This window comes from Vanellus vanellus, assembly GCF_965231255.1.
Source record: "Vanellus vanellus genome assembly, contig: HAP1_SCAFFOLD_63, whole genome shotgun sequence".
NCBI lineage: Eukaryota > Metazoa > Chordata > Aves > Charadriiformes > Charadriidae > Vanellus > Vanellus vanellus.
Genome location: NW_028127298.1, coordinates 1 through 26947, shown reverse-complemented (window position 1 = coordinate 26947; position 26947 = coordinate 1). Strand labels below are relative to the sequence as shown.

At 54.8% G+C, this 26947-nt stretch overlaps 1 protein-coding gene across 1 annotated transcript in view; it reads left to right on the top strand.

Moving 5' to 3' along the window:
- LOC309685368 (electroneutral sodium bicarbonate exchanger 1-like) overlaps positions 1-26683 on the top strand; it is a gene marked incomplete at both ends in the record, with an annotated part of 53431 nt that extends 26748 nt beyond the window's left edge. Inside the window, 10 exons of the mRNA XM_082501142.1 lie at positions 19140-19314; positions 19449-19582; positions 20464-20638; positions 21825-21968; positions 22671-22784; positions 23138-23299; positions 23896-24147; positions 24939-25007; positions 26279-26452; positions 26549-26683. Of these exons, the coding sequence (XP_082357268.1) occupies positions 19140-19314; positions 19449-19582; positions 20464-20638; positions 21825-21968; positions 22671-22784; positions 23138-23299; positions 23896-24147; positions 24939-25007; positions 26279-26452; positions 26549-26683 (1534 nt within the window). The remainder of the gene's footprint in view (positions 1-19139; positions 19315-19448; positions 19583-20463; positions 20639-21824; positions 21969-22670; positions 22785-23137; positions 23300-23895; positions 24148-24938; positions 25008-26278; positions 26453-26548) is intronic.
- Between the last annotated feature and the right edge of the window lie 264 nt (positions 26684-26947).

Below are 26947 nucleotides of genomic sequence, written 5' to 3'. Positions count from 1 at the left end.
GGGGAGGCGTTGGCATCAGGAAGCCTGTGCTAAAGCGGGGTGGGGGCCTCGCCGCAGTTGGTTAGCAGAGCCAAAGTGGTTACTAATGGTTATTAATGGTGCACTAATTACGCCCTTGTAACTGGGAAGCTCAGATGCCCCCTAAGCACCCCCGCGGTGCTTCTCTAGCCAGGCGAGCGCTGGGCGTCCCCCCCGCAGGAGAGGAGCGCACCTCTGGGGTGGGTGGAAGGGCATCACCCAACGGGGAGAGGACCAAGATGGGGCTTGGGTGTCCCTTGGGGTGGCCGGGTGGCGGGGTAGGGCTGCTGGGGGCTGCCACGATGAGGGACACCCCCACACCTTTCTCCATGGCTCCCAGAGCTCTGCTCCCTCCCTCCCTCCCACCCATCCAGTGCCACCGGAGAGGCGGTGTCCCCCCTCCCGGGGCGGGCAGGGGCTGTGCCACCCCATCTAACACCTCAGCGCACCAAAGCACCTCACTGGGGGAGGGACTCTGCGCCTGGTAGCCCCGTGCTCCCCAGCACTGTAAGGATGGGGCTGAGCCCCCACCACGGCCACCCTGTGCAAACCAAAGACCCCCCCAAACACCCCCACCCCCATTCCCCGCAGCGCTGCGAGGATGCACAGCCGAGGGGTACGGGGAGGGCTCTCTCCATCCCACAGCCTCCCCCTTCCTCCTCCCTCGCCTCCCGACGCTATCCCTTTAGTTGGACTAACAGAGGCAGAGAGAGAGAGAAAGAGAGGTTTTATTATTCTTTTTTTTTAATTTTTTATTTTTTATTTCCTAAAAGCCACCGGTTTTTCATCCCAGGCATGGCCAGAGGAGCTCGCCCAGCGTTGAGGGGGGGAGGTTGGGCTGTGGCACACAGCGCAGCGGCTCATCAGTTTTTAGAATTAATGTAACGATAACAAAACTAACGGCGATTTTTAAGTTTTGTAAGGTTTTTATTTATTTATTTATTTATTTCACTTCAGAGGGGGTGGGGGCGGGAGGGGGATGTTTGTTTTTTAGCACAAGCCGGCTTTTCTAGAGGTTAAAGAAAGGCCGTGCTCGGCCATAAACGCTTTGGGGAAAGATCCCGGTTGCAAGGAGAGAAGGTGGGAAAAGAGGGGCAGGGGGGGAAAACAGATTTCCAAGAGGTTGTCAGCCCAGGGCTGGGGGAAAAAAAAAACAAAACACTAGCAAAATTATTATTTTTTTTTTAATTTCAAAAGTAAAACACACACAACCCCCAACCCCAAATGACACACACACATCCACACACAAAAACTACCTCAGGTTTTCATACCTCAGCACATTGCGCTTCTGTTTCCCTTTTAGAGATTTTCTATGCCTTGTAAAACTGATAGCTGGAGCATTATTTTTGTTTATTTTCTTAATAAAAAAAAAACGAGTTGGAAAACAAACTCTCTACTGAGTGCGAGGCGGGAGAAGGAAGGCAATCCCACGGGTGCCAGAGCTCTTCCATAGTCTCCTTCTGCTGGCTGAGAGCCGGGGGCCGTTCCTTCGGAGAAAGCTTGAGAGATGTTTGAAAAGAGAAAAAGAAAAAAAAAAAAAAAAAAAAACAAAAGAAAACAATGGGGGAAGAAAAAAAAAGAGGGGAAAGAAGAACAAACAGAAAAAGAGATAAAAGGGGGGGAAGAAAAAAAGGGGAAAAAGAAAAAAGGGAAAATGAAAAAAGGGGAGGGAAGAGAAAAAAAAAGGAAAAGGAAACAAAAACCCCAAATATAAAAAAAGAAAGGTAAAAAGGAAAAAAAAAACACAACCAAACCAAGCAAGGAAAGTGGTGAAAGCCACCGGGCAGGAGGAGGGACGAGAGCCGGGGGTGAGGTGGCGGTGCCAGCGCCGGCCCGGGGGGCTGTGACAGCACACTGCAAAGTGTTCTGTGAAAAAAACAACCAAACCCCACCCAATGACAACAACATCAAAAAACAAAGAGAAATCTCTCCAGCTCACACGAGCCTGAGCTCGCTCTCCGTTGCTTTCGTTCCAGTGTCTCGGGGGGAGTCACGGCCGAGCTGAGATTGGGGGGGTGGGGGTGGGAGTTTGCCCCATGGCTGTGATGGAGGGAGAAGGGGTGGGTGGGGAGTGGGGGATGTGGTGTGGGGTTTTTTTTGGGGTGGTGGTGGTGGGTTTTTTGCCAGGTGTCGCTTTACCCAGTGGCTCGGGGAGTGGGACGAAACAGGAAAAAGGGCTTCACTGAGAGGTTCAAATTAACAATTTCTTTGGACTTCGCTCACGGGCCCAATACATCACTATTGCAAGTTCTGTGTGTGCGATGGTGATAACACTATTGCAATTTAAAAGAAATTAGCGGGATCCACTATTGCGAGCTACAAATGCCCCCGACAAGTAGCAACACAAACCACAAGGGCGCTAGATATTAATGCCTTAGAAGAGTGCACCAGTCACAAACTCAATCGCATGCCCTATACCGTACAGGTGTTTCTTAGTCACTTACCCTCTCTCTCTCAGGTGAGGTCGCTCCATCCCGGGGAAGTTACCCTGTACAGCGTCCTGGATGGGGGGGACGGATCTCCGAGGGGCCAGCTGTATCCTTGGAGGATTCCCCATTTGTCTCCCCAGACCCTGCGGTTTATATTTCCTGACTCGGTGAGGGTGCAGGATTATGCCCGAGTGGATTACACTGTCTGGGATATTTCCCTCTGGTGGTGCCATAGCGAAGTCTCTGTTGCCAATTTGTGATGTCCGGCGCTCAGCGTCACGGGAAGAGTGGTGGGATGGGACTCGGGGCATTTTGTTTGTTAAGGGCCATTTGGTTTTGGTTGTTCTGTGCCATCTGGAGATAAGCCCGGGCTGAGCTGTTTTGCAGCTCCCCCCAAGTTCTCTCTGCACAGCCACGGCACGGCGGGGATGGAGCTGAGTGGGATGGCAGCTCCCTGCCTCTCACCTCTGGTGCTCTGAAACCGGCTTGGCTGGCTGCTCCCACACAGTGTGTTACTGGCTTGCCCAGCAGGTAAAGAACCCAGATTTGGGATGCCACTGGGGTGTCCGTAAGGGGTCCTGGGGGGGACTCTTGCAGGCCAGAGGGAGTCTGGGGCAGCCCTTCAAGGATCTGGGGGTCCCCTCTGGTGCCTCTGGGGAGGCTTTTGTGGCTGGAGAGGGCCCAGCTGGTTTCAAGAGGTGCTTCCTCCCTTTCTCCAGCCCACCCACCTCCCGACACCCCCACCCCCCCAGGTTGGTGGGTGCCAGCAGTGCCAGCCTGTCCCAACCCGGGCACTGAGGTGGGCACAGCCCCAGCCGCGGGATGGGAGGAGGAACCACAGCACCAGGGATAGAGACCAACATTTTATTTCTTTAACATTTCCCATGGGGGGCACACCAGGGTTGCGCGGCTGCACCGCAGCTGGTGCCAGGAGGGACTCCAACGTCCCCCCCACAGCTCACCTGGCTCCGCTCGTGATGCTTTTGATGGGGCTCAGCGCGGTCTCTTCTGTGCTACGGACCAAGCGGCTCCAGGTAGGCGACTGCTGCACCGCACTGTGCCGCAGCGTGGGGTGGTGTGGGGGGCTGCGGCGCGGGGCTGGGAGCTGCTCCCGTCTCACCCAGCTCCCGGGGTCCTGCAGAAGGACTGGAAGAAGCCAAAGCAAGGGACGACGGACGCGAGAGCCCGCCCAGAGGAGCAGAGCGGTGAGTGGCCCTGGCACCGAGCACCATGCAAACAGCCCACACCCCACGGCAGCCCTGAGCCGGGGCTGTGCCGGGGGCTGCCGCCCGCTCACTCCGTCCCCTCCCTCAGCAGCTTCTCGGCTAGCAGATGAAGGATGGGAGCTCAAGTCGATGCAGGAGAAGCAGGGAGTGTGTGGGAGACCCCCAGATCCTGCCCCAGACCCTCAGCCCGTGCCCTGCCCTGCCTGCGCTGGGCAGCCCTGCCCGCCTGCTGAGGAGGGGGTGCTGCCCGCGGGCTCCAGCGGAGGAGACGGGGTGCAGCGGGCTCTCTTCTCTCTCCTCCTCTGCAGGGCAACTGAGGAGGCAGCGAGGAGGCAGCACCGGGCCCCACAGGACCCACTGGGCTCCTTGCCAACCATATACCATCCGAGCAGAGATGCCTCTCTCTACCCCCTGTCCCCCCCAAGCCTCCAGGTCCCCCTGCCCTCCTCTCCCGCCTATAGGTCCTATCAGTGGGGACAGCTCCTTCTGGTCCAGGCACCCCCCGGGCTCCTGGGCCCCCCGAGGGCCACCGCAAGAGCCCCTGCAGCCTGTGCTCGCTGGCCAACTCGGAGGACTGCAGCAGCCTGTTGAGGAGCAGCTCCTCTTCCCAGAGCTCCCTCTACCACTTCCTGGAGCCCTGGCCCAGTGCAGCAACAGAGCCAGTGGTGCTCACACACTCAGGACAACCCCGCTCTCCCATGGCTGCTGGTGGGGCAGTGGGGAAACTGGGGCTGGTCCTCAGCCAGGAGCCTCCACAGGAGCTGCCAGCAGGGACCGAGAAAGAGTGGGTTCCCCAGCAGGGGATGGACAGGACACAGAGGCCCACGGACGAGCAACTGTCCCACGGAAGGCCCCCAGCCATGGACATGGACAAGGTGGAGCGGGTGCGGGAGACCACCTGCGCTTTCCAGGCCTTGAAGGCAAAGACAGAGGAGTCCTGCAAGACCACGGGCAGGGAGTGTGGCCAGGCAGACCCAGGGCTGTGCAGGGCAGGAAGATGCCCACGGCAGGGCTGCGCCTGGCTGTGGGGCTACCCGAAGGGCTGGTGGAGATGCCACTAGCCGTGTCTGCTTCTGCCAGCCCTGCAAGTGGTGACAGCGCCAGGCCCAGAAGACCAACAGTGCCCCGAATACTGAGCGGCTGTGGGGTGTGGGGCCGGGAACCCCTCTGGGGTACCCCCTATGTGAAACGTTAAAGAAATAAAATGTTTGTCTCTAGCCCTCGTGCTGTCCTCCCTCCTCCCATCCCACGGCTGCGGGTGCTCCCCCGAGGGAGCAGGCTGCAATCAGCAAGCACTGTGTGTTGAGCTCCCCTGCTCACAGCCATGCTCCGCCTGAAGGCGGCGAGGCAGGAGCAGTCCCCAGCCAACTTGGGTGCAAAAAGGTTCATCTGACTCAGCGGGTGAGGAAGGGCCCGTTTCAACTCCGTACCTTTGGTATTCTCAGGTCAGAGGATTTGATGGAGCCAACTGAGAGCGGCAGCATACGCTGTGGGGCTCTGAGCTGCTGCGTGGTGCCAGGTCTATCCAACGTCAGGCAGTACATTCACAGGAGACGTCACCGCTAACAACCCTTTTGAGGAAGTCGGTCCGTTTCTGTAGTCGTAGCCTGCCTGGAGAAACAGCCCCACGGAGCCAATAGTCTGCTGAGCAGCAAGGGAGCAGAGTCGCTGACTCTCAACCAAGGACTGAAACACAGCAACCCTCTCTACTGCCTTCCCCCTACGCCCGCTGCCTCCCACAGTTTAGAACCAGGGAATTCCAAGTGAGGGGACCCCTCCCCCACTCCCCCAAATCTGCCCAACATCCCCAAACCTCCCTCAAGACACGGGACTCCTCCCACACACCTCCACTCCCCACACCGACAACCTTCCCCCTCCCCCAACGCTCCAAAAAGCGGCAGTCCTTAGGGCAGACTCCTTAAGCTGACTCCACAGCTACGGCTCCCCGTCGGCTCTGGGGGAGACAAGGGGGCCCCGGGGCTCTCCGTGGGCTTTAAGGGGGTCCCAGGGCTGCCCACGGGCTCCCAGCAATGCCCGTGCCCACCACACACCCCCGCTTCAGGGGGCCCAGCGCTGACACCCCCCGACCCATCTCGGGGGTACCTGGGAGGACTCGGCCGTGGGCTGGAGGCGGGCGAAGGGGGCACGGCCGGGCTGACCTGCCGGGGGCGGGGGGGTGCTGAGAGCGGAGCCCAGAGCGGAGCCAAGCGCCCGGCCAGGCCGGCCACGGGCACCCTGCGCTGCGGCCGGGGCTGCCGCCACCTGCGGGAAGCGAGCGGGGGGTGAGGGGGCGGCAGCGGGGGACGGGAGGGGCCTGAATCGGCCCTGTTTCCCCCGGGGACCCCCCACTCAGCTCTGCCCCCCCCAAACAGGCCCAGACCGCCCCCCGTGCCCCCCAGCCCGGTCCCGCCACCCCACAAACCCCCCGAACTGGCCCTGCACACCTCCGCGCCGCCGCCCGCCCGCCCTCCTCGGCTCCCGTCCCCCCGTCTCCCCCGGTACCGACCGTCGCAGCTCCCGCCCGACGCCGTACACCGGAAGTGCTCCCCCTCACGTCCGCCCACCCGCGCATGTGCCGAGGCGAAAACCCGGGCCACGCCCCCCTGCGTCGCCGCGGCAAACGCGAGTGAGGGGGCGGGGCCGCGCCGAGGAGAACGAGCCCCGCACCACAGCTTCTCTCCGCGTCGGGTAATGCGAGTACGAAACCAGCCCAGCCTTCCCCAAAAAGAGCCGGACATCCGCCTGCAGAGCTCCGCCAGCCCCTCCGACGGACATCACGGGGATGGGGGGGAAGAAAACAACCAGAAAGGTACTGAAAATAACGTGGAGGCGGTGCTTAGAGATCCTTCCGAGAGGCAAAACCCGGCCTTTGTTCTCATTTTTGAACACGGGGTTTCGCAGTGCTTCGCGGGCAGTGGTTATCCAGGGGCATCAGCTATCCCGGGAAGCGAAAGTTCCCATCCCATGTGGAAAAAATCCACTCACATGAATAATTTAGACAAAACCAGCTCTCAAAAGGACAAGAGCCGCGTTTGGTCACCTTTTCCTTGAAGCTTCGCGAAAACTGTATACTCAGATTGGCCCTTTCCTGCAGTTCTTTCCCAGAGTTTTGCCCCCAAACCCACGCTTCTAGCCCCGCTCCCCAAGCCCTCCCTCAGGGCCCACCACCTTTCCCCAGCCCAGCCTATCCTTAGAGCTTTTCTTTTCACACACAGCCCTTTCCACTCACCTCCCTCCGGGGCCTCCTCTCTCACAGGCACCTCACAGCCCTGCAAACCTCCCTCTCCCGAAAAGCCATTCCCCCCTCGCTCCCCCCTCACGCAACACCTATTCCCCTCACACACTCGCTCCCACACCCCCCACCATCCTCTCTTCCTCTCTCCTCCCCTCCCCCCATCTTTCGCCCCCCCTTCCCCTCTCCTCCCATTCAAAATGGCCCTTCCCTCCCCCTCTCGCCTTTTCCTGCCTCAGCCCCCGCCCCCCGCTCAGGTGACACCGCACACAGCCGCCATGAGGCGCAGCGGGGAGGGCCGGGGCTGTGAGAGGCGATGGCGGGGAGGGAATTTTCCTCTTTTTTCCTCTTCTTTTCATCTCCTCAGGCTTCGGGCAGCCCCGCGTGGGCGGCTGGAGATCCCCCCCTCCCCTTCCAGGAGTGGCCCCGGCCCTGGGGCGGCCCCCGCCTCCCTCCTCCCCACAGGCTCTTCTCAGGGAGAGCCCCCAAATCTGTCCCCCGGGCGGCCCCACAGCCTCCTGTGAGGCTGGAAGCAGCGGTTCCCTCGGGGAGAGTCTCCAAACCCGTTCCCGGGGTGTCCCCACAGCCTCCTGCGTGGCTGGGAATGGGGTTTCCCTCAGGGAGAGGCCCCAAATCCATCTCTGTCGTTGCCCTACAGCCTCCTGCATGGCTGGGAGCAGTGTTTCCCTCAGGGAGAGCCCCCAAATCTGTCCCCCGGGCGGCCCCACAGCCTCCTGTGTGTCCGGGAATGGGGTTTCCTTCAGGGAGAGTCTCCAAACCTATTCCCGGGGTGTCCCCACAGCCTCTTGCGTGGCCGGGAATGGGGTTTCCCTCAGGGAGAGCCCCCAAATCCATCCCCAGGGTGGTCCTGCAGCCTCCTGTGTGGCCAGGAATGGCGTTTCCCCTATGGATGGAGCCCTCTCCTTCCCCCGACTCCACTCCTGGGCAGCCTTTTCCTCCCTCCCACCTTCTCCCCACAGCCTCTTCCAGGGCTGGAAAAACACTCCTGCCCTTTCTCTTCCTGCGGGATTTGAGAAGAAGAGCCCCCCATCTGCCCAGCCCACACGTGGGGTCTGGGCAGCTCCACGCCTTGTGTTTGAACCGGGAATTGGGATATTTCAGTTTTCTTCTGCGATCAGGCCTGGTTGTGAAAGGGCCAGTTGTAGTGGTTAGGCTTTGGTGGGTGAGTAACAGCAAATCTTATTGAACTTTTCCTTTTTTTTAGATTTTGTGTAGGGGGCTTGTTGTCCTCACGCCCTCGAGTTCTGCTCCAGGTCAAGCGAAGCCCCATGGAACTGGCCCGAAGGGCAACGGCGGCCATGGACCAGCGCCCCTTTGGTGTCGAGAACGTGTTTTTTTTTGAGGTGAATCTCCCTGTTTGTTTTTTTTTTTTTCAAAAGCAGTGGGCTGGTTTGTAGCGAGGCTTAAAACCCCGGGTTGTGCCTAAACGTGGGTCTGATTTCAACCTCAGGGGCTGCAACTCTGTCCAGCTCCGACTCACAGCCCTGGCAGCACTGTCAGCATGCCGGGCTCGGCGTTCTCTTGTATTTTGAAGGGTTTCTTACGGATCGGCAGCAGCCGGGGATATTTAGCAGCTGTGTATTGGTGGTGGAATCCATGTGGTGAAAAGATCTTTGGGGTAAAGAGGTGACTAGGTGGGGTTTTCTTTTTTTTCACCTCGAGAATGTTTCTTGTTGCCTTGTACCTGTAAAAAGATGTTCAAATCGTTAAGGTGTTCAAATCGTTTCATAAAATTACCCCCTAGACAGGAATATGTTTTGTGGTTGATTTGGTTTTTTTTTTATGAGAGTCCTTTCAGCCTGCTCTCCAGGTGGAAATGGGCAATGCAAAGGCATTACAATGACAGATTTGCTAAATCTGTTGCCAAGGTGTATATTACTGGCTTTCCCTGAAGCGGGGAAAAGACGTCCTGTTTAATTGTTGTTTGCATTTGAAATTCTCTGTGAAATGGATTAAGCAGTGTGGGCTTCTTTTTGTGGGTCTGCCCTTGGAAGGAGAGCGCCTTTAGGAAAAGGCTTTTCTGGAGGGGACAGAGAATTTAATTGCTGATGGCTATAAAAGCGCGCCCTGTTTGGGTGGCCTGAAAACAAAACCCATGAAAATCCATGACTGAAAAATGAGACTTTCTCCTAATGATCGGGGCTGCTGTTTCTACTGATTCGCCCATGAATAACAGCTCGTTCCTTACTGGTGGCTGAGGACCCTTGAATTGTTTCCCAAAGCCTAAGGCAGCGGGAAGGGCTGGGGTTGTCAGATCACTGCAAATCAAATAAAAGAGAGCGGTTTGGAGTTGTCTCGTTCCCTCTGTCTTTTCCCAAGAAAGAGGGGTGGAAAATGGTAAAATGTTTTGCAGCAAAGTTCAAAATGGCAAAGGATGTACCGTGTGGGGGGTGGGACGTGGGTTTAGGTGTTGGTGGGGACCCCAGCAATAAACCGTAAGAGGTAAAGCAGCTTTGTGGGACTTTTGGGGCTTGTTTTTGTGTGGATATTCGCTCGTTGCAGACCACGTGCCGGAGCCCTCCAACAGAGGCATTAGAAAAAGAAGTCTTTTTCTTAGTACTAATGCTTTGAATTTTCCAGTGTGGGAAAAGCCGCAAAAGTGTGTATTTCTGCCCAGCTGTGGAGAAATGGGTAATACTGAGCCCTACAATAGCTTGGTTGTTTTTTTTCCCCCTGTGTGATGACTGGTGTGGAGGGAGTTTGTACCAAAGAGTCAACTTCTGATTGTGGGCAGCCCCTGTTTTAGGAACTGTTGCACAGATTGCTTATCGATGCAACTGCTGTCGCGACTCCCGCACTCCCTGCTGTGTGATAATCCAAAACTGCAGAGCGAGCTGGGTGCTTGTGGAAGGGGAACTGCACTCTCAAGTGGAAATACTTGGGGTCTCGTTGCCTGTGGGAGGGAAAGGGACGTCAAGAGTCAACCTAAAGGAACTTCTCACCTTCAGAGATCGGGCTCTGGAGGTGACGGTTAATTGAGGGGAGTCGTGGAAGCGTGCTTTACTGAGCAACATGCTGCTGCTGGCCCAAGACTAAATGTCTCCAAAGTTTGGGGTTGGTTTAAGTGCTTTTTGGTTATTAGCTGGATGTCACTCTTCCAAGCACCTCTTGCCCTGTCTGGAGGGGTTTGCTGCTGCCTCCTGCATTGGGCCGAGGGGACCGGCAGCCCTCAGGACAGGGACTTTCTCAGGCGCTGGAGGTTAAACCTGGTGCGTGCTGCTTAAAAACTGCTCTGGGTGTTAGTGCAGTGGTCACGGTGAGAAACGTGGTGGCTTAGGGGAGCCTGAGATTTGCATTCCTCTTAAGTGCGGGGGATTTTGGGGAGCCTGGGTGGTACAATCCCCTTCCTGCTCCCAGATTCCTGTCGCTGACCCATCAGCGGGGTGTTAGCAGAGCTGATGCCCGCAGCGGCTGAGGGTCGGCATGATCCCGGCATCGCTGGAGCTCTGGAGCCGAGGAATGGGAGGGTGGCCCGTTTCCATCATGGCTTGTCAGGGAAATAGTGCGGTTTGATATAGCCGGGGTGCGTAAACGGGGATTCCTCTTTGCACGTGTGCTTACAGGGTGCACGCAGGTGTGTTACTTGGAGTGTTTCTTAACGCCTGCGAAGCTTTCCGAGATTGGTTAATGAGTGTTGCTTTGCTGTGCAAGTGCAAAGTGTTATTTTCATGGAGAAACCAGCTCGGATGTTCCATTTAGGCATTCTGCCTTTAAAAAAAGAAAAATATTTTAAAGCTTTACTTGCAGGCAGAATAACATCTGCTTTTGAGGATTGTTTCTTTCCCTGCAGGGTGGAAAAATCTACAGCCTCGCTAAGGCTGCAGAGGAAGAAAACTTGTCAGTTTCCTGGAGCAAACTGCAGTTTGGAGAGGGGGGGTGGTTTGCCAGAGCGCCTTTTAGCACCTGGTCGGGCACATTTCTTTTCCCTCGGGGCTGAGGTTTAACATCGCCTTTTCATTTGGCTGGGTTTTGGTTGTATGAATTAATGGGTGTTTCAATGGGAACCACAAGACCTAATTTCTCAGTCGCCATCCCAAAAATTGTGCATTCTGAAAAATCAGAATGCGGATGCAAGAACAGAATTTGGACCAGATTCTCCGGCGCCAGGACAGTGCACCGATGCTCCAGGGTGCTTTCCCCGGCAGCGAAGGCCTGGTGTGGCAGGAAGGCGGTGGTGGGGATGGCGAGGTACTGCCGGCTCAGCCGCCCCACGGCCGGGAAGCGATGCTCATTCTTCTTCCACCAGCGCAGCAGCTGGTGCTGTGCTTGCAGAGGGGCTCCGGGATGTAGTTTTCCAGTTGCTGGTGGATCTCGGGTATGCTCTCCATGGGTCCTACCCCAAAAGGATGTCATAGATGCTCTGAGATGGGGCGCTGGTGCATGGGTCCTTGCGAGCAGGCAGCTGGCTGCCGGCATCTGCGCCTGTGGCTTTGGAATCCGAGTTTGGCACCCCAGACTGGGTGGCAGATGGGGACTAGTGGTTGCAAACCCACAACAGCGTGTTTCTCACTGGCTGGTGCAGCTCGCTTCTCAGGCTGGGGCTGAGAAACTGCATCTCCTTGAAGCGCGGGTCCAAAACAGAGGTGATAACTGCTGGGCTTTCGAGCACTTTCTCGAATGCAGTTCCCTTCCGTTTGGAAGACGGCAGAACACGGAGAATGGCATTACATGCGATCTACTCCTTGGTGTATTGATTGGACAGGGAATCAGTCAAAAGAGAAAATAAGAAAAATTAATTTGCCTTCTACTTGGATGGCAGAAATCTACGAGAGGCAATAGAAGTCGGATGGTTGAACAAAATCTTGCATGGCTTTGAGTTTGCCCTGAGCTGACGGCTGCAAAGCCTATTGCGAAACCTATTCATTTTTGTGATCGTAGTGATTTTTGTTGGTGTTTTGTTTGGATGTCTTAAGAGTATCGTTATCAAGCAATTATCTCCCCCCAGCCCCGCCATGCCCGCTGGCAGCAATGGGCCGATGGGGTCCTCAGCTGTCAGGTGGGGGGCAGCGGCACCAGGGCAGGGAGGGGGATGCCCGGTACCCCCGGGCGGGCCATGCCGCCGGTGTGGCTGGAGGATGCTCCATGGCTGCTCACTGCGGCATTTCCCATGGCAGGGAGGAAACACAGGGGGAGCAGGGGGTGGGGGCAAATGGGGGAGGCAAAGCATCTGCACGGGGGGGGGAGGGGGGGGGCTGTGAGGGCCATGGAAAGGGGAGTGAAGGGCATCTGCAAGGTTGGAGGGGGTAAGGAGGGTGGTAGGTGTCTAAAATGGGGTGCTGGGGGTGTGCAAGGAGGGGGGGCAGCAGGCCGCTGAAGGGGGGTGTAAGGCATCTGCAAGGCGGAGGGGTGGGGGCTCAAAGGGGGAGGTGAGGGGTACCCAAGGTGGGTGTGGGAGGGAGGCACCTGGGCGATGCCTGTTGGGGGTCTCCCCACCAGACCCCCCCTCCTTGTCCCCTCCTCCGCATCTCAATGTGACCCCTGGTGATGCTGTGGCCCTTCAGAGCAGGGGGACAAAGGCCACTGTCCCCACAGAGGCCCATGCCACCCGGTCACCTCAGCTATTGTCCCACCGGGCGCTTGTGCGGATGCGCCTGGTGTTGGGGTGCAGGCAGGAGGTGGCTGGGTGGTCCCCCCATCTTTCTGCATTTCCTTAGCCTGGGGGAGGGCCTGTCCGCCCCCCCGCTGCACCCATGGGACCCGGCTGCAGGAGCTGCTCTCGGGGGCAAACGAGAGGTGGGGAATTAATTAATCTGCCCTGAAATTACAGCTCACGGGAAAGACTGAGAGGAATTTGCGTCTCCGCCAGCAAGGGATGACGGTCACGTCCTGGTGATGCTCAGCTGTGACCTGCGTGTGTCCCCCCCTCACAGCCCCACTTTGGGGCTCTGGAGATGTGTCCTCTCCCGGGTCCAGTCCCCGTCACAGCCCAAATCCTGGCTCAGGAGCCAGAGGGGTCCCCGCAGGGTACGGTGCTGACCCCCACGATAGCAAAGGAGGGAGCCACAGGACCGGTGGCTTCGACTGGGTAGGATGGAGATGGAGAGGGGCAAGGAGGGGGTTTGCCTGCTCCGTCACCAGAGCAGCTCCCCCAGTTTGGCCCCTCATCCCCTTATAACACTGGGATCAGTGTTATTAATTACACTTTGCTCGAGATTAATTACATTAATCCTCCCTCCTGCTGCTGGTGGCCAGTCCAGCTTGCGTGTGACGGGACGAGGGGGCCGAGGTGGGAAGTTTGCGTGCTCGTGCGATGCTTTTGGCCTCCCCTGGCACCGGGAGGACTCAAAGCCGGACGTGAACCTCTGCTTTGTACTTTTCCTCATCCTCAATTACACCAACGCTTCCCCAGGGAAAGATTTTTCTTTCTAACTGGAGGAGTTGCACTGAGACAGGTAAACTGAGGCAGGACAGTCAAAAATCCCTCTCTCTCCTGCTGGGACAAAAAAAACGCTGCAGCAAAATAATAATTTGGAGAAGTTTTCTTGAGATGGAACAACACTCTCTGCTCCGAAACTCAAAAGTGATCTCGCCATCCCCTTTCCCAGCCCAGTTTCGATGCTTTGATGTTTTCCAGGCACCTGGCAGCGGCGGCGAAGGACAAAGTACTCGGGGGCCAGAAAAAGCTCATTCCCAGATGGGAACGTTTGTTCCTTTTGCTCGTTAAATTGGCTGGCGAGTGGGAGGTGTGAGCTTCCCCGAGCGTCGCTGCTGCGCGGCGGCAGGCGATGCCATTCGGTCGAAGCAGGAATTTGGGGGATAAAAAGCAGATTTCCGGTATTTTGCTCTTCTCTAAAGAGAAGGGTTTCCTGGAGGCCCTTTCAAAGCTGCAGTTGCGACTCGAGTGTGAGACGTGGTTGGTTTTTTATTTCTTTGAGCGCGGTGATCCCAGTGATGCTTCCCCAGCCCCGGGGGCAAGGGGAGAAGAGAACGCCTGTAGTTCTCCTTCAGCTTTTAAGGCACAGATGCTCTTTGTGCAGCGCTGGCAGTGGTATTTCAGCCAAGGAGGGCATTAGCTGTCAGCCCTTGGCTTTTTTTTTTTGAGGAGAAAAATGCAGTTTTGTGTGGAAAGCGGGCTTGCAGCAAGAGAAGCCTGAGCCTGGTTGGGCTGAAGACGAAGCTTCACCCTTGTAGGTTCTGAGGGCCTTTGGAGGTAGGTGGTGGCCATGTCCTGTGGCCAAGTGCCATCTAGTGAGTCCTGCAGGTATCACGTTTGGAGAATGAAACTGGCTGTGCTCAAAAGTGTGGGGTTGGGTCTCCCCACCCCAGCCCACCCCCAGTTTGGAAATCCCTATTTTAATTTTTCGAAAGGAACCACAAGAATGAAGCAGGAGGCTTGGTTTTGGTTTGAAACACTCAACTGTCTCCCCTTTTAGTAAATCCTTCCAGACTCACGGTGTATACAATACAGGTGACATTACAGGTGGTTTTATTTGGGTAGGGGAAAAAAAACCTCCTCCAAGTCCGTGTTTTTAGGGCTGTGCCTGAAGGAGGAGACATGCAGAGGTGTGATGCTCGTTGGCTCGCGTGGCCGTGGGGATGGGTGATGACTGGGAGGACGTAAGGGAGCTCTCCTCACCTGGCCCCAACTTGTACCTTCTTCTTCTCGCTAAACAGAGACACGACGAGGAGGCGGTGATGGACCAGGGAAGAACGAGCACCGTTGCCAATATTCACTATGAGAAGGAGGAGCTGGAAGGTGAGTCGGGAGAGGTGCCACCAGCCCCACGCGTTTTCCCGTTGCGCAAAGTCCCTGCCGCGTCCTGTGCTCAGTGTACGCATCACCTGCAGCGAAACGTGGCGTGCTTCTAAATAAACAAGCACAGTTATTTTCACATTTTTTTTAATGTTGTGGCTTTTAGACAGAGGGGAAAAAGCCCCCGCGGCATCTGTGGTGTGAGTGTTGGCCACGGAGCTGGGCAGTTCCCAGCTTGTTTTCTCAGAGGCTGCTCTTGGCTTGGAGAGGTCAGGAGAATAATTTGATGGCTGCAGACACAGGGCTGTGATTTTCTTTTTTTTTTGTTCCAGACTTCATTATCACAGGACTAATTGGATCTCCTCTTGTCGCCTTGTGCCGACAAAGATTTTAAAAATAATTACCTTCTGTGGCTGCTTAATGAGCAGGTCTGAGTGTTGTCCAGCTGAAGCTGGAATTTGAGACGAGGGTTGATACTTTCAGGGCACTTTTAGGTGACCCGGAGCCATCGCTTGTTGTTGCTCTGTTGTTGCAAAGTTAGAGTAAAACAGGCTTGGAAAAAGGGACGGGTCTCTGACATTCAGGAATGCAGTGAAACTAAAATGAAGAGAAGTTGGTGTTTCCTCCTGGGATGGCTGTGCTGGTTTAATCATGGCAGCGGCGTCAACCGTCTCCGCAATATCGAGAGTGATGAGAACGCTGCTTTTTTTGCAGGCCACCACACCCTGTCCGTGGGCATGCGGATGCCGCTGGTGAGGCAAAGCCACCGGCACCACCGACCCCACCGCCAGAAGCATCGGAAGAAGGAACGGGAGGACTGTGCCCCGATGGAGCAGGGCTACCACTGTAAGTCCCCCCGCAGCATTCATGAGCCTCCTCGGGGCTGCATGGGTGCCGGGGTCCTCTGCAAGCAGGTCCGTGTGGCTGATTGGTGTGGTTTGCTGTTCTTCTGAGGGAAAGTGGCATTATTTGGGAGGCAGTTGAAGGCATAATGGATTGAGGCTGGTCTTCCTTAGAGGGATCCTGCCTTTAAAAATGGAAACGTGGGGAAGGAAAGTGGCCCATCCTTATGCAGAGGTGGAACAGATGGTTCTTCTTCTCCATGGCTCTGTGCAAGCCTGGCCAGACCCGGGGGAGAGGGGCCAGCCCAATATTTAGGGCTGAACTGGTGCCAATCGATGGCCACGTAGGGCTTGCTCCAGCGCTCACTGCCGTCTTCCACGTCCTCCTCAAACTTCAGCCACCTGCGGACATCGGGCACGATCGGCCCCGTTGCAAGAAAACAGCCTCAGCTCTGCAACCCCTTTGGTGCAGCTACGGGGCGGCAAGAGGAGAAGGCTCCGCGCATCGGCACCTGCAGCTGCAAAAGCTTCACGTTCCAGAGAGCGGAAGGCAGAGCCCACGGCCGCCACTGCAGCTGGCAGCAGGGATTTACCTTGCCGTTTCCTTCCACTCGGCATCTTCACCCTCCTTCAGGAAGATCTCATCCAGCTCGGTGAACAAGTGGTGGAGAATGTGCTGCTCATCCTCCTCGGTGCCGAGGATGAACTACACCCGCTGGGATGGGGTGTCTGGGGGCAGAAGATAAATCCCGTTACCACACCTGCATTCGGCCTGTCACGCTCACATGCAAAGCGGCCATCGATTGGCACCAGTTCAGCCCTAAATATTGGGCTAGCCCCTCTCCCCCGGGTCTGGCCAGGCTTGCACAGAGCCATGGAGAAGGAGAAACGCCAGATCGGGCAAAAAATGTCATTATCTAGGATGGGAAATAATTATCTGAGCGGAGTGATGAATAAGCACTTTGATGATGGCTTTTAGCAAAAGAGAATTCTTCCTTTTGCTGCAAAGGCTGAACTGCATTAAAATGTCTTGCTAAGCAAGGCTGAGCCCGCGTTAGGGTATCCTGCGTGTCGCAGCCTTCGCCAGGGGCTTGAGGGGTCGGGACTTGGGGACTTTCTGCTCTGACGGCTTTGTTTCCCGTTGCCATCTCCAGATATGATCCTGGGCCAGCAAGAGCAGTCTGCGGAGTTTGATGAGTGCACGTGGGCGAAAGTTCAAGAAGTGCTTTTGAAGAAGCATCACCATCAGAATGAGAAGAAAAGAAACAACCTTCTCCCCATCGTCCACTCGTTTGCTGACATGAGCAAGAAGCAGTTAGACGTGCATCCCCTCGACAAGCCAGGTGAGGGTTCCTGCAGGGTTTGGTACCTGGTGAGGGTTTCTGCCGGCTTTGGCACCAGGTGAAGGTTTCTGCAGGGCTTTGGCCACATTAGACTTCTCCTGGCAAAGGAGAAGCGTCCCAATTGCTCCTTGCCCGTCTTTCTGAGTGTCTTTCTTTCTCTTCCCAGCCCAAACACTCACTCCTCATCCATCTCCCACCACTGCAGAAGCTAAAAATGGGGTGAACCATGACACCAATGCGATGGATCTAAGCAAGGTGAGTCACTCGTAGCTTTCTTACACCTTTAGGGCCAGATTTACTCTTGCAAACTTGGCTGCAGAGTGTTCTGCAGAGCGCTGTGGGCTTTGCTTTTGGGGTAATGGCCTGAAAATCCCTTGTCGTGCTCAGGCGGAGCTGCGCTTCATGAAGAAAATTCCCACCGGGGCTGAAGCGTCCAATGTGCTTGTAGGAGAGCTGGATTTCCTTTGCCAGCCCATCGTGGCATTTGTCCGCCTGAGCCCAGCTGTCCTCCTCTCGGGCATGACGGAAGTTCCCATCCCAACAAGGTCTGAATGAGAAGCACAAAGTTTTTATTTAAAAAAAAAACCCACCACAACAAAACACCAAATTGCACGCATCAGTTGGGCGTCCCAGGGGAACACGGCCAGTGGGAGCAAGCACGTTTCTCCCACCCACATCTCCGTGCTTTCATTCCTCCCTTCCCTGCTGGAGCTTTTAAACCCATTGGCCAATTTTAATGAAAGTTGGCCCAAACCTCAAATTTGCATTTGGTTTTGATGCGTTTCAAATTCATCACTGGAGTCGGTGAGCCTACACGTCCCCCCTGGAGCCACGCTCTGGGCTGGGAGCTCCCAGGGATTTCCTTGGGCGCCCTTTGAGTGAGGCCATGTTCTTCTCTCTCATTTTGGTTTTCTTGCCTAGGTTCCTGTTTGTTTTGCTTGGACCAGGAGGAAAAGCCCATCAGTACCATGAGATCGGCAGGTCCATGGCTACTATCATGACGGACGAGGTGTGACGAGATAAGAGATATCTCCGGGTCATTTTTTTGGGCTTTCTTCACCTCTCCCTGTCTCTGTAGTAGTGAGGAAGAGGGTTTGTTGTCCCTGTTAGCTGCCTGCTGGAGGCTAAAATCCCACCTGGGCTGCAGCCCGCGCCTCATCCTTCTCCCCAGGGTCCCCAGCACGCTGTCCCCAGTGGTGGCATTGCCAGGGCCAGTGAAACTTCTCTGCTTGAAGCAGAAGGCTGTGGTGTGCCATGGGGGACGGGAGCCTGGTGGAGATGGTTACAAATACTGTGATGCACAGATTTTTGCTTTGGGGGGAATATTTCCTGCCACTTCCAACAGGCGATTTGGGGGAAATGACCTTGCATTTAGCCAAGAGCTTATTGCACTGGTTAGGACATCCGAGATGGGTCATGCTCTCACCAGGTTGTCTCCTACGGCAGGTTTTCCATGATGTTGCCTATAAAGCCAAGAACCGGGCTGACCTGGTGGCTGGCATCGATGAGTTTCTGGATCAGGTCATGGTTTTGCCGCCAGGAGAGTGGGATCCCTCCATCCGAATTGAGCCCCCGAAAAACGTCCCTTCGCAGGTGGGTGCTGCGGCAGAAGGAGGCACGAGGGGGACGGGCAGGAGGGCAGCATGGCTGGGGGTGCTGCTCAGGGGCCCAAATTCACAGGTCACGTACCCAGCCCAAAAAGCAAAACAAGCCAGTGGCTGCAAAGACATATCTTTATCTTATTTCCATTTTAACAGGAAAAAAGGAAGGTGCCAGAAGCTCTCGATGACAGCGCTTCTCACAGCAAGCCGGAGAAGCACAGCGGTCCTGAACTGGAGCGGACAGGAAGGTGTGAACTGAAATAGTTTGGTGGGGTGTTTTTCTGTTTGCCCCTAAAATCAGAGCGCACACCTCCCTTCTAGCAGAGTTTTGGGGTTAACTGGGTCAGTGAAGGGGCTCCAGGTTCCCAGCTTGGTCCCCTGGGCTGGGCGGGTGGGAGATTTGGGCAGCTGGGCTGAGCCGCAGCATGGTTGCACACAGGTTTTCTTGCTTTGGGGTGGAAGCAGATGTGTAAGTACCTCCAGGTAGAGCTCTGCTGCTTCTCAAAGTGAGGGACTGTTGCAATAAGAGGGGACGGGCTCTCAGGTTTGGTCTCTTTTTCTTTTTGTTGGAGGGTTTTTTGTATGCCTCAGTTTCTACTGGGGCTAAAATGGGAGAAGGAGACTTCTTTTTAGCAATGGAAGTTACTCTGTGCTTGCGATTGTCCTTCCTCAGCCAAGAAAACTTAACGCTGTCTTCCACGAAAATGGTTTGGTTTTTTTTTTCCTTCCTCCAGGCTCTTTGGAGGTTTGATCCGGGATGTGAAGCGAAAAGCCCCCTGGTTCTGGAGTGACTTTCGGGATGGTCTGAGCCTGCAGTGTCTGGCGTCCTTCCTCTTCCTCTACTGTGCCTGCATGTCCCCCATCATCACCTTCGGGGGACTGCTGGGGGAGGCGACCAACGGCCACATAGTGAGCACCTCTCTCTGTTGGGTGGCACGGGGGAGGACAAAACTCATGCAAAAGTCCTTGCTGCAGTGAATTTGCACTTGTTTTTTTCCCCCTAATGATTTAATTACTCGCTGCTGCCTCTCTTCCCCGGACAGAGTGCCATGGAGTCGCTGCTGGGCGCATCCATGACCGGCGTGGTGTATTCCCTCTTTGCTGGCCAACCTCTCACCATCCTCGGCAGCACCGGCCCCGTCCTCGTGTTCGAGAAGATCCTCTACAAATTCTGCAAGTAAGGCTGGCTGCTGCGGCCAGGTGCTGCGAGCGCCTTTGGAAGAAGGCAGGGATGGAGAAAAGATGTTTTTCTTAGTGGTAGTTGGTAGATTTAAGTTGTCTTCTGTGTCACAGACATCACGCGCTGCTGCTTTAGTATGTGACGGTGCAGGAGCCCTCGGTCTCTGAAGGATGGATGGGTGGTTCGGGGTTTTTAGGGTTAAAGTGAAAGAGCAGGAGGAGAAACCACAAGGATGTGGATGCCCGAGATGGGCTGCACAGGGAAGATGAGACAAATGACTCTGGTTTGGGAATGAGGGAAGATTTGCTTTCCTCTCAGTACAAACTCGGGCACTTTTTTGCATGATTTTTGCTGGAAGTGGAAATATATTTTACCCACATATCCAAAGAGTTTTCTGGTCCAATGTTTTGATGATTTTTGAGAAAGCAGGAGCTTTTCACGCGAAATGGATATTTTCCATGACAGTCTTTTTGTTGTGGCAACTGTGATGGGAGATTAACCCCCTTATTGCAATTAAATTTATTCTGAAGCCCCAACTTGCTGGCAGCAGGTAACTGGGTGCAAACCCAGCCGGTTTCGCTGTTAGGGCATCGGGGTGATGTGGGAGAACACCACCTTCCACAACAGGGACCTGACCTCAATTAGCCTCCGAGGCATTAACACAAGGTCATTGTTAAATAAGGATTAATTAGCCTCTCCTCCTGCGGGCCCACACCCTGTGCCACAGCCCCGAGGCTGTCTGTCGTAGGACCGGAAACTGCATTTACCATCCGCAGCCTTGACACGCTCCTGAATTGCTGCCGACTTTCCCCGAAGGAAGGCACGGCTCGGAGTCTCTTGCTGCCCTCTCCACCCTGCGTTTTCTTTTGCTTTCCCAGGGACTACGCGCTCTCCTATCTCTCTCTACGGGCATGCATCGGGCTGTGGACCGCCTTCTTCTGCATAGTGCTGGTGGCCACTGACGCTAGCTCTTTGGTGTGCTACATCACCCGCTTCACCGAAGAAGCCTTCGCCTCCCTCATCTGCATCATCTTCATCTACGAGGCTCTGGAGAAGCTGAGTCACCTGCGAGTGACCTACCCTGTGCACACGCACAGCAAGCTGGACTTCCTCACCATCTCCTAGTGGGTTTCTTCCTCCTAAAACGCCACTGCCCCTTGGCAGGAGCTCAGGGCTGCACCTCCATCGCCTTCCCCTCACCCCTGTCTTGGCTTCTCTCCTCCCAGCTGTAAGTGTGAGGCACCGACCCATCCCAGCAACGAAACCCTGCAGTTCTGGGAGAGCAACAAGATCAATGTGTCTGGCATCACCTGGGAGAACCTCACGGTGACTGTAAGTGCCCCGAGTCACTGCTTCCTCGTGCCGCGGCCGCGGGGTCCAGGGGCACTGGCCTGGTGCAAAGCTCAGAGCCCTTCAGGTGATGGTGGGCTTCAACTTGTGCCAGTGCTGCTCTGAAAAGTCATTACTTCAGTGTGTTTAACCTCCTTAGGCCTGGGAAGGAGAGTCCACCTCTCCACCTCATCCCCGACATGGTGGGCAATAACTGTTATCCTCAGGACAGCATTTCTGTCTGGGAGCAAGGTTCAGTGGGTGCTTTGGTTATTGGAGAAGTTGGAGGACTTCAGTTCATGCTTGAAGGCTGTAATTAGCTTCCTTAATTGGTTCCTAGTAACTCCAGGCCTTGCTTTCTTACTCAGCGCTGTCTGAAGGTACGTGCATAAACTTGCATGTCTGAGCAGCCCCTTGGGCCATTGTTGCTGGAAGCAGAGCTCAGGCACAGGGTGGGACGCTCTTATGGACATATTCACCCCCCTTGGCCGTGTCCTGTGAGCCTGCCCCTGGGAAGGGACAATTTGTCTCTTCTCCTTTCCTGTCACTGTTGTCTTAGCCCTCCTTCCCCGTTCCCTCTTTCACTCTCCCCAAGAGTTCCCAGTGTTTCCTTCCCCTCTGGTGTCTTCTTCAGCCACGGTTACCTGCTGTTCAAGCAGAGGATGTGCCATAGGTCTGTGGTACGGTGTCCCATCACATCTCCTCTCTCCGCTGTCTGTGTAGTTCCATGTGTCACTTATTCAGCTGCTGTTGATCGTTAAATATAAATCTCCGCTAGCTGCAGCAGTCCCGAGGTCACAGATCTTGGAGCAAGATCCTCCAAACCCCCTAGTTATCTGAGGTTTCCTTGACGCATGTGCACTACCTTTGTGTCCTGATGCTGTTTCCCCAGGAATGTCGGTATTTGCATGGAGAGTTTCGTGGACCTGCCTGTGGACACGATGGCCCCTACACGCCCGATGTCCTCTTCTGGTGCTGCATCCTCTTCTTCTCCACCTTTGTCCTGTCGGGCTTATTGAAGAAGTTTAAAACCAGCCGCTACTTCCCGACCAGAGTAGGTAGAAGACGGTGGCCAGCAGCAGTCTCCACACTCATTTCCCAAAATGGCTTTCCCGGAGCACTAAGCAGTGTTTGCCACCGCTTGGTCAAACTGGGAAATATTGGACCTTGAAGGCCAAACTTGGATGTCCCTCACTCATTTCCAGGAGTGCAAAACAATCGTAGTGTTTCCCACCTGCCTCGTGACCTGCCCCGGAGTGGTTTTTTCCCCAGGCAGTGGGAAATCGGTCTTCCAAAGTTGGTTGTTTGTTGTATTTTCATTTGTGGTTTTTTTCACCTTGTGTGCCCAAGGGGAAAGTTGATTCAAATGAGGAACTGCCATAGAAAAAGACACAAAAGACACTGTTTCTTCCTTTTGAGGAGCAAATGATGCCTCAGTGCCTTATTCCCATTGTAGCTGTGAGTGCAGCTGTAGTGGCAGACGTCTGTTTCGTTATTTTTTAATATTTATTGGCTTTTTTTTTAAGTTTGAATTTAAACCACCCTTTTCCACCTAATTAAACTTTTTTTATTGCCTGACACCAGATCTTGCAGGTACAAACACAGCAACACTATCCAAACGAGGGATTTGGCTGCATCTTCTCAGAGTGGTGGGAATTTGTTAACCAGCCTTAATGCTGTTGATGTCTTTAACTTTTCCATCTCACGGTATGGCCCCGTTTGTGCTGTCCCTTTCAGCTCTGCTTTCTTGCCCCAGGTACGGTCCACAGTAAGTGACTTTGGTGTCTTCCTCATCATCGTCGTCATGGTCCTCATTGACTTCCTGGTTGGGATCCCATCGCCGAAGCTCCACGTCCCCCACATGTTCAAGGTAATGGGGTGTTTTGGTGTGGAGCCACTTTCGGCCCTTGGGGATGCCACAGGGTGATGCTGGGACAGGACAGGGCTGAGTCTGGGGATGCTGGTGGTGTTACCATCTCCTCTTCCACCTCCGAATGCATCATTTCCTTCTGGAAAGAAGACACCAGCCCCAAAACTTGATACCTACAGAAGTATCTATAGGTGCTTGCGACGAGGACGCTGGCACTGCTGAACCCCGTAGGAGAGGGTGACATGAAGGCAGGGCCAGGAGATGAGGCGGCACAGCGATGGAGAGGAAAATCAAAGCCAGTGAAGTGGCTGGGCTGGGAGTTGATCCTGATGTGTGTTTTGGCTTTGTTGCAGCCTACCAGAGACAACCGCGGGTGGTTGGTCAACCCCATAGGGCCCAACCCTTGGTGGACGGTGTTGGCCGCGCCCATCCCAGCTCTGCTCTGCACCATCTTGATATTCATGGATCAGCAGATCACGGCTGTCATTGTCAACAGGAAGGAGCACAAGCTGAAGGTAAGGGGCTGCAAGAGCTGACCCCATCCCCACCCCACTCTGGGCTGCAGGTGTGGGGAGAAGCTCCTATGCCAAGTGCTTTGTGAAGGCGTTGGTTTGGGACAATGTCAGGCTGTGTGGCAGGATGCTCTGCTGGATTAGTGATGTCACAGGGAGCAAACGAGGGCAGTTCAGATGAGCAATCTTTTGGAGGAACAAATTAATTTTCGAGCACTATAGAAGCGTGTTTTTGTTTCAGAATGCCAGCAGGAGCTGGGGGAACGAACTGTTTTGACGCACTGCCAGGGATAACTCAGGGTCACATCTTGCTTACAAGCAGTAGAAATTTCTTTATGAATGAAAATAGTCTGTTTGTTTGTGTGTTTGTTTGAGAAGTAGCTATTGCACAAACCTCCCAAATCCACTTGGTCTGAACTCCTGCCAGATTTTCATGCAAGGTGCTTGCGCAAAGACCGGATCCATCCTTATTTTTGCCAATTCTTCTCTTAAATTTTCAAGAGGGTGACTTGCGCCCAAGTAGGGTTTGAGTCTGAGGCGCGACGTTGTCCTCGCTCTTGTGCTGTGGGATGCTCTGTTCCTTGTTTTGCTGCCCACAGAAAGGATGCGGGTACCACCTGGACCTTTTCATGGTGGCCGTGATGCTCGGGGTGTGCTCCGTGATGGGGCTGCCCTGGTTTGTGGCTGCGACTGTCCTGTCCATCACCCACGTCAATAGCCTCAAAGTGGAGTCTGGCTGCTCAGCTCCAGGAGAACAACCCAAGTTTCTGGGGATACGAGAGCAGAGAGTCACCGGCTTGATGATCTTTGTGCTCATGGGCTGCTCTGTCTTCTTCACTTCGGTGTTAAAGGTAAGAGGAAAATGCAAAACGCCCAACAAGCGTGAGCTTTTTGGAGGTTTGACAAAAACCATCCCCTCCCTCCAGGCCTGAGTAGGTGTGGAGCAGAGAAGGAGGTGATCCCAAACCTTGAGGCTTGGCCCACGGTGGGAACCAGCCTCAGTTACCCTTTCCAGCCCTTCACACCCCAGTTTGGTGTCCTCGAGGCAAGCGAGCAGGACAACTGCTTTAATTCCCAGGTGTCTCTCAGGCCCACCTGTGTTTATGGGTTACGATGAAGCGGATTCAGACCAGTACACTGCTCTCTTTCAAGCAGGCAGCACCTTATGGGATGCAATTGGCTCCCCCAAATGCCTCCCAACAGCCGTTCCCAGTAGCTAAACACACCAAAATCATCCCCGTGGGCTTCCTTGTGTGTTCCTCCCACAAAGTCACCACAGCTCAAGGCTAAAAGGAGGCACTTCGCTTTTGCGTGTTGCCACAAAAATGTGTAGAAATGTTCTTCTCCCATCACAGAACGTGGTGTACAGTTTCATTGGTGAAATGACCTATTTTCCTCCAACCTTTCAGGAAAATAGGATTATTCTAATGAAACGTAACTCAGAAGCTCAGCCTAAAGCAGAGCATTCACTCACTCACTCGCACGCACAAAACCTCTACAGGTTAAGAGGTGACACATCTCCAACCCTGTGGAAACTGGAAAGCTTTAGGCAATTTTAGGCAGTGCCTCTAGAAGAGAGCAGTAATACTGAAAAAGCAATTAAAAAAATAAATTATTTCATTCTTTTTTTTTAATTTCCCAGTTTATACCCATGCCTGTGCTTTACGGTGTCTTTCTCTACATGGGTGTGTCGTCGCTCAGAGGGATTCAGGTATGGACTCTTACAGCGTGCGGCTCCCTGCTGTGTCATCTCCAGAGAAGCAGGAAAAAAGCAGTGGTGTGGGAGAAAACCTCCCCAAAAGCAGGCAGTGAAAGTATTTTGTATAAGGAGAAGATTGGTGGGGGCACAGGAGGTACGTAGGGCGGGAGGACCAGGCAAGTTCAGCGCGCTCTGCGTCACAGTTTGGGACAGGGCAGTGTTTGGTGTGGTGAAAATGGGGGAATTCAGTGCAAAGTGAAGGCGATTTCTACTGCCGGTGGGAATCCTCGCTGGGGGATTCAGTGGGCTGAGAAATGCCAAATAACAAACAGAAGAATAGAATATATTAAACATATATTTTTATAGAAGAACAGGGAGGGGGGGTGAGATGGTCTGAGGAGGACCTGGGGGTGCGGACTGATGAGAAGCTCACCGTGAGCCGGCAATGCGCGATCACAGCCCAGAAGGCCGACCGCATCCTGGGCTGCATCAGCAGTGTGGCCGGCAGGGCGAGGGGGGATTGTGCCCTCTGCTGTGCTCTGCTCTGGGGAGACCCCCTGCAGTGCTGCCTCCAACTCTGGGACCACAGCACAGGAGAGCCATGGACCTGGTGGAGCGGGGCCAGAGGAGGCCCTGGAGCTGCTGGGAGGGCTGGAGCCCCTCTGCTGGGAGGACAGGCTGGGAGAGTTGGGGGTGTTCAGCCCGGAGAAGAGAAGGCTCCGGGGAGCCCTCAGAGCCCCTTCCAGTGCCTAAAGGGGCTCCAGGAGAGCTGGGGAGGGACTCTGGATGAGGGAGGGGAGCGATGGGACGAGGGGGGATGGTTTGACACTGACAGAGGGCAGATTGAGATATCAGGGAGAAATTTTTCCTGTGAGGGTGGCGAGGCACCAGCGCAGGTTGCCCTGAGAATCTGTGGCTGCCCCATCCCTGGAGGTGTTCAAGGCCAGGTTGGTCGGGGCTTGGAGCAACCTGGGCTGGTGGGAGGTGTCCCTGCCCAGGGCAGGGGGTGGGACTGGCTGGTGTTCGAGGTCCCTTCCAACCTAAACCCTTCTGTGATTCTATAATAGAAGGATGTGGAATAATTGCAATTTGGTGGGCAGCTCTCATGGACACACTGGTTTATAGATGGAGCAAAGGGAAAACGGGTGCTGCTCCTGGGAGGAACAAAGTGGGATCCAGGATTTCTCACTGCACGTGAGATCCTGAAAACTCCTTCCACGTCCCAACAGGGCCAGAAACTTTCCACAGCCCCAAGGGGTAACTTTTCTGCTTTTATTTTGCAGTTCTTCGACCGCTTGAAGCTCTTTTGGATGCCGGCAAAACACCAGCCGGATTTCATCTACCTGCGGCACGTTCCCTTGCGGAAGGTGCATTTCTTCACCTTGATCCAGCTCATCTGCCTCGTCCTGCTCTGGGCCATCAAGGTGTCCCGTGCTGCCATCATCTTTCCCATGATGGTAAGAGCCGGTGCCGCTCAGCAGCGGGACGTTTGCAGCGTCGGAGATGTAACATCATCTCAGACCTCACCCCCTCTTCCTTCTTATTTTATGAAGGTTTTGGCTCTCGTGTTTGTCCGGAAAGTGATGGACTTCTGCTTCTCAAAGCGGGAGCTCAGCTTTTTGGATGACCTTATGCCAGAAAGCAGGAAGAAGTTGGCCGATGCCAAAAATGAAGCCAAAGAAGAAGAGGTGATGCTTGCTGGGTGCTCGGGGCTGGATGTCTCCCTCGGGCTCTGAGATTGCCTCTTTCTGTCACAGCTTCTCTTGAAATGTTGGGGGAAGATCCGAACTCAATAGAAATAGATCCTGACAGCCTGGATCCCGCATCATAACCTTGTTTTTAAATTAGCAGTGAGCTTAACACTTGAATAGCGGTATAATTTTTAAAGGTGCCATTTATAATCAACATTATAATTATGATGGAAAGATTTGCTCGTAAGGGTGGTTTTAACC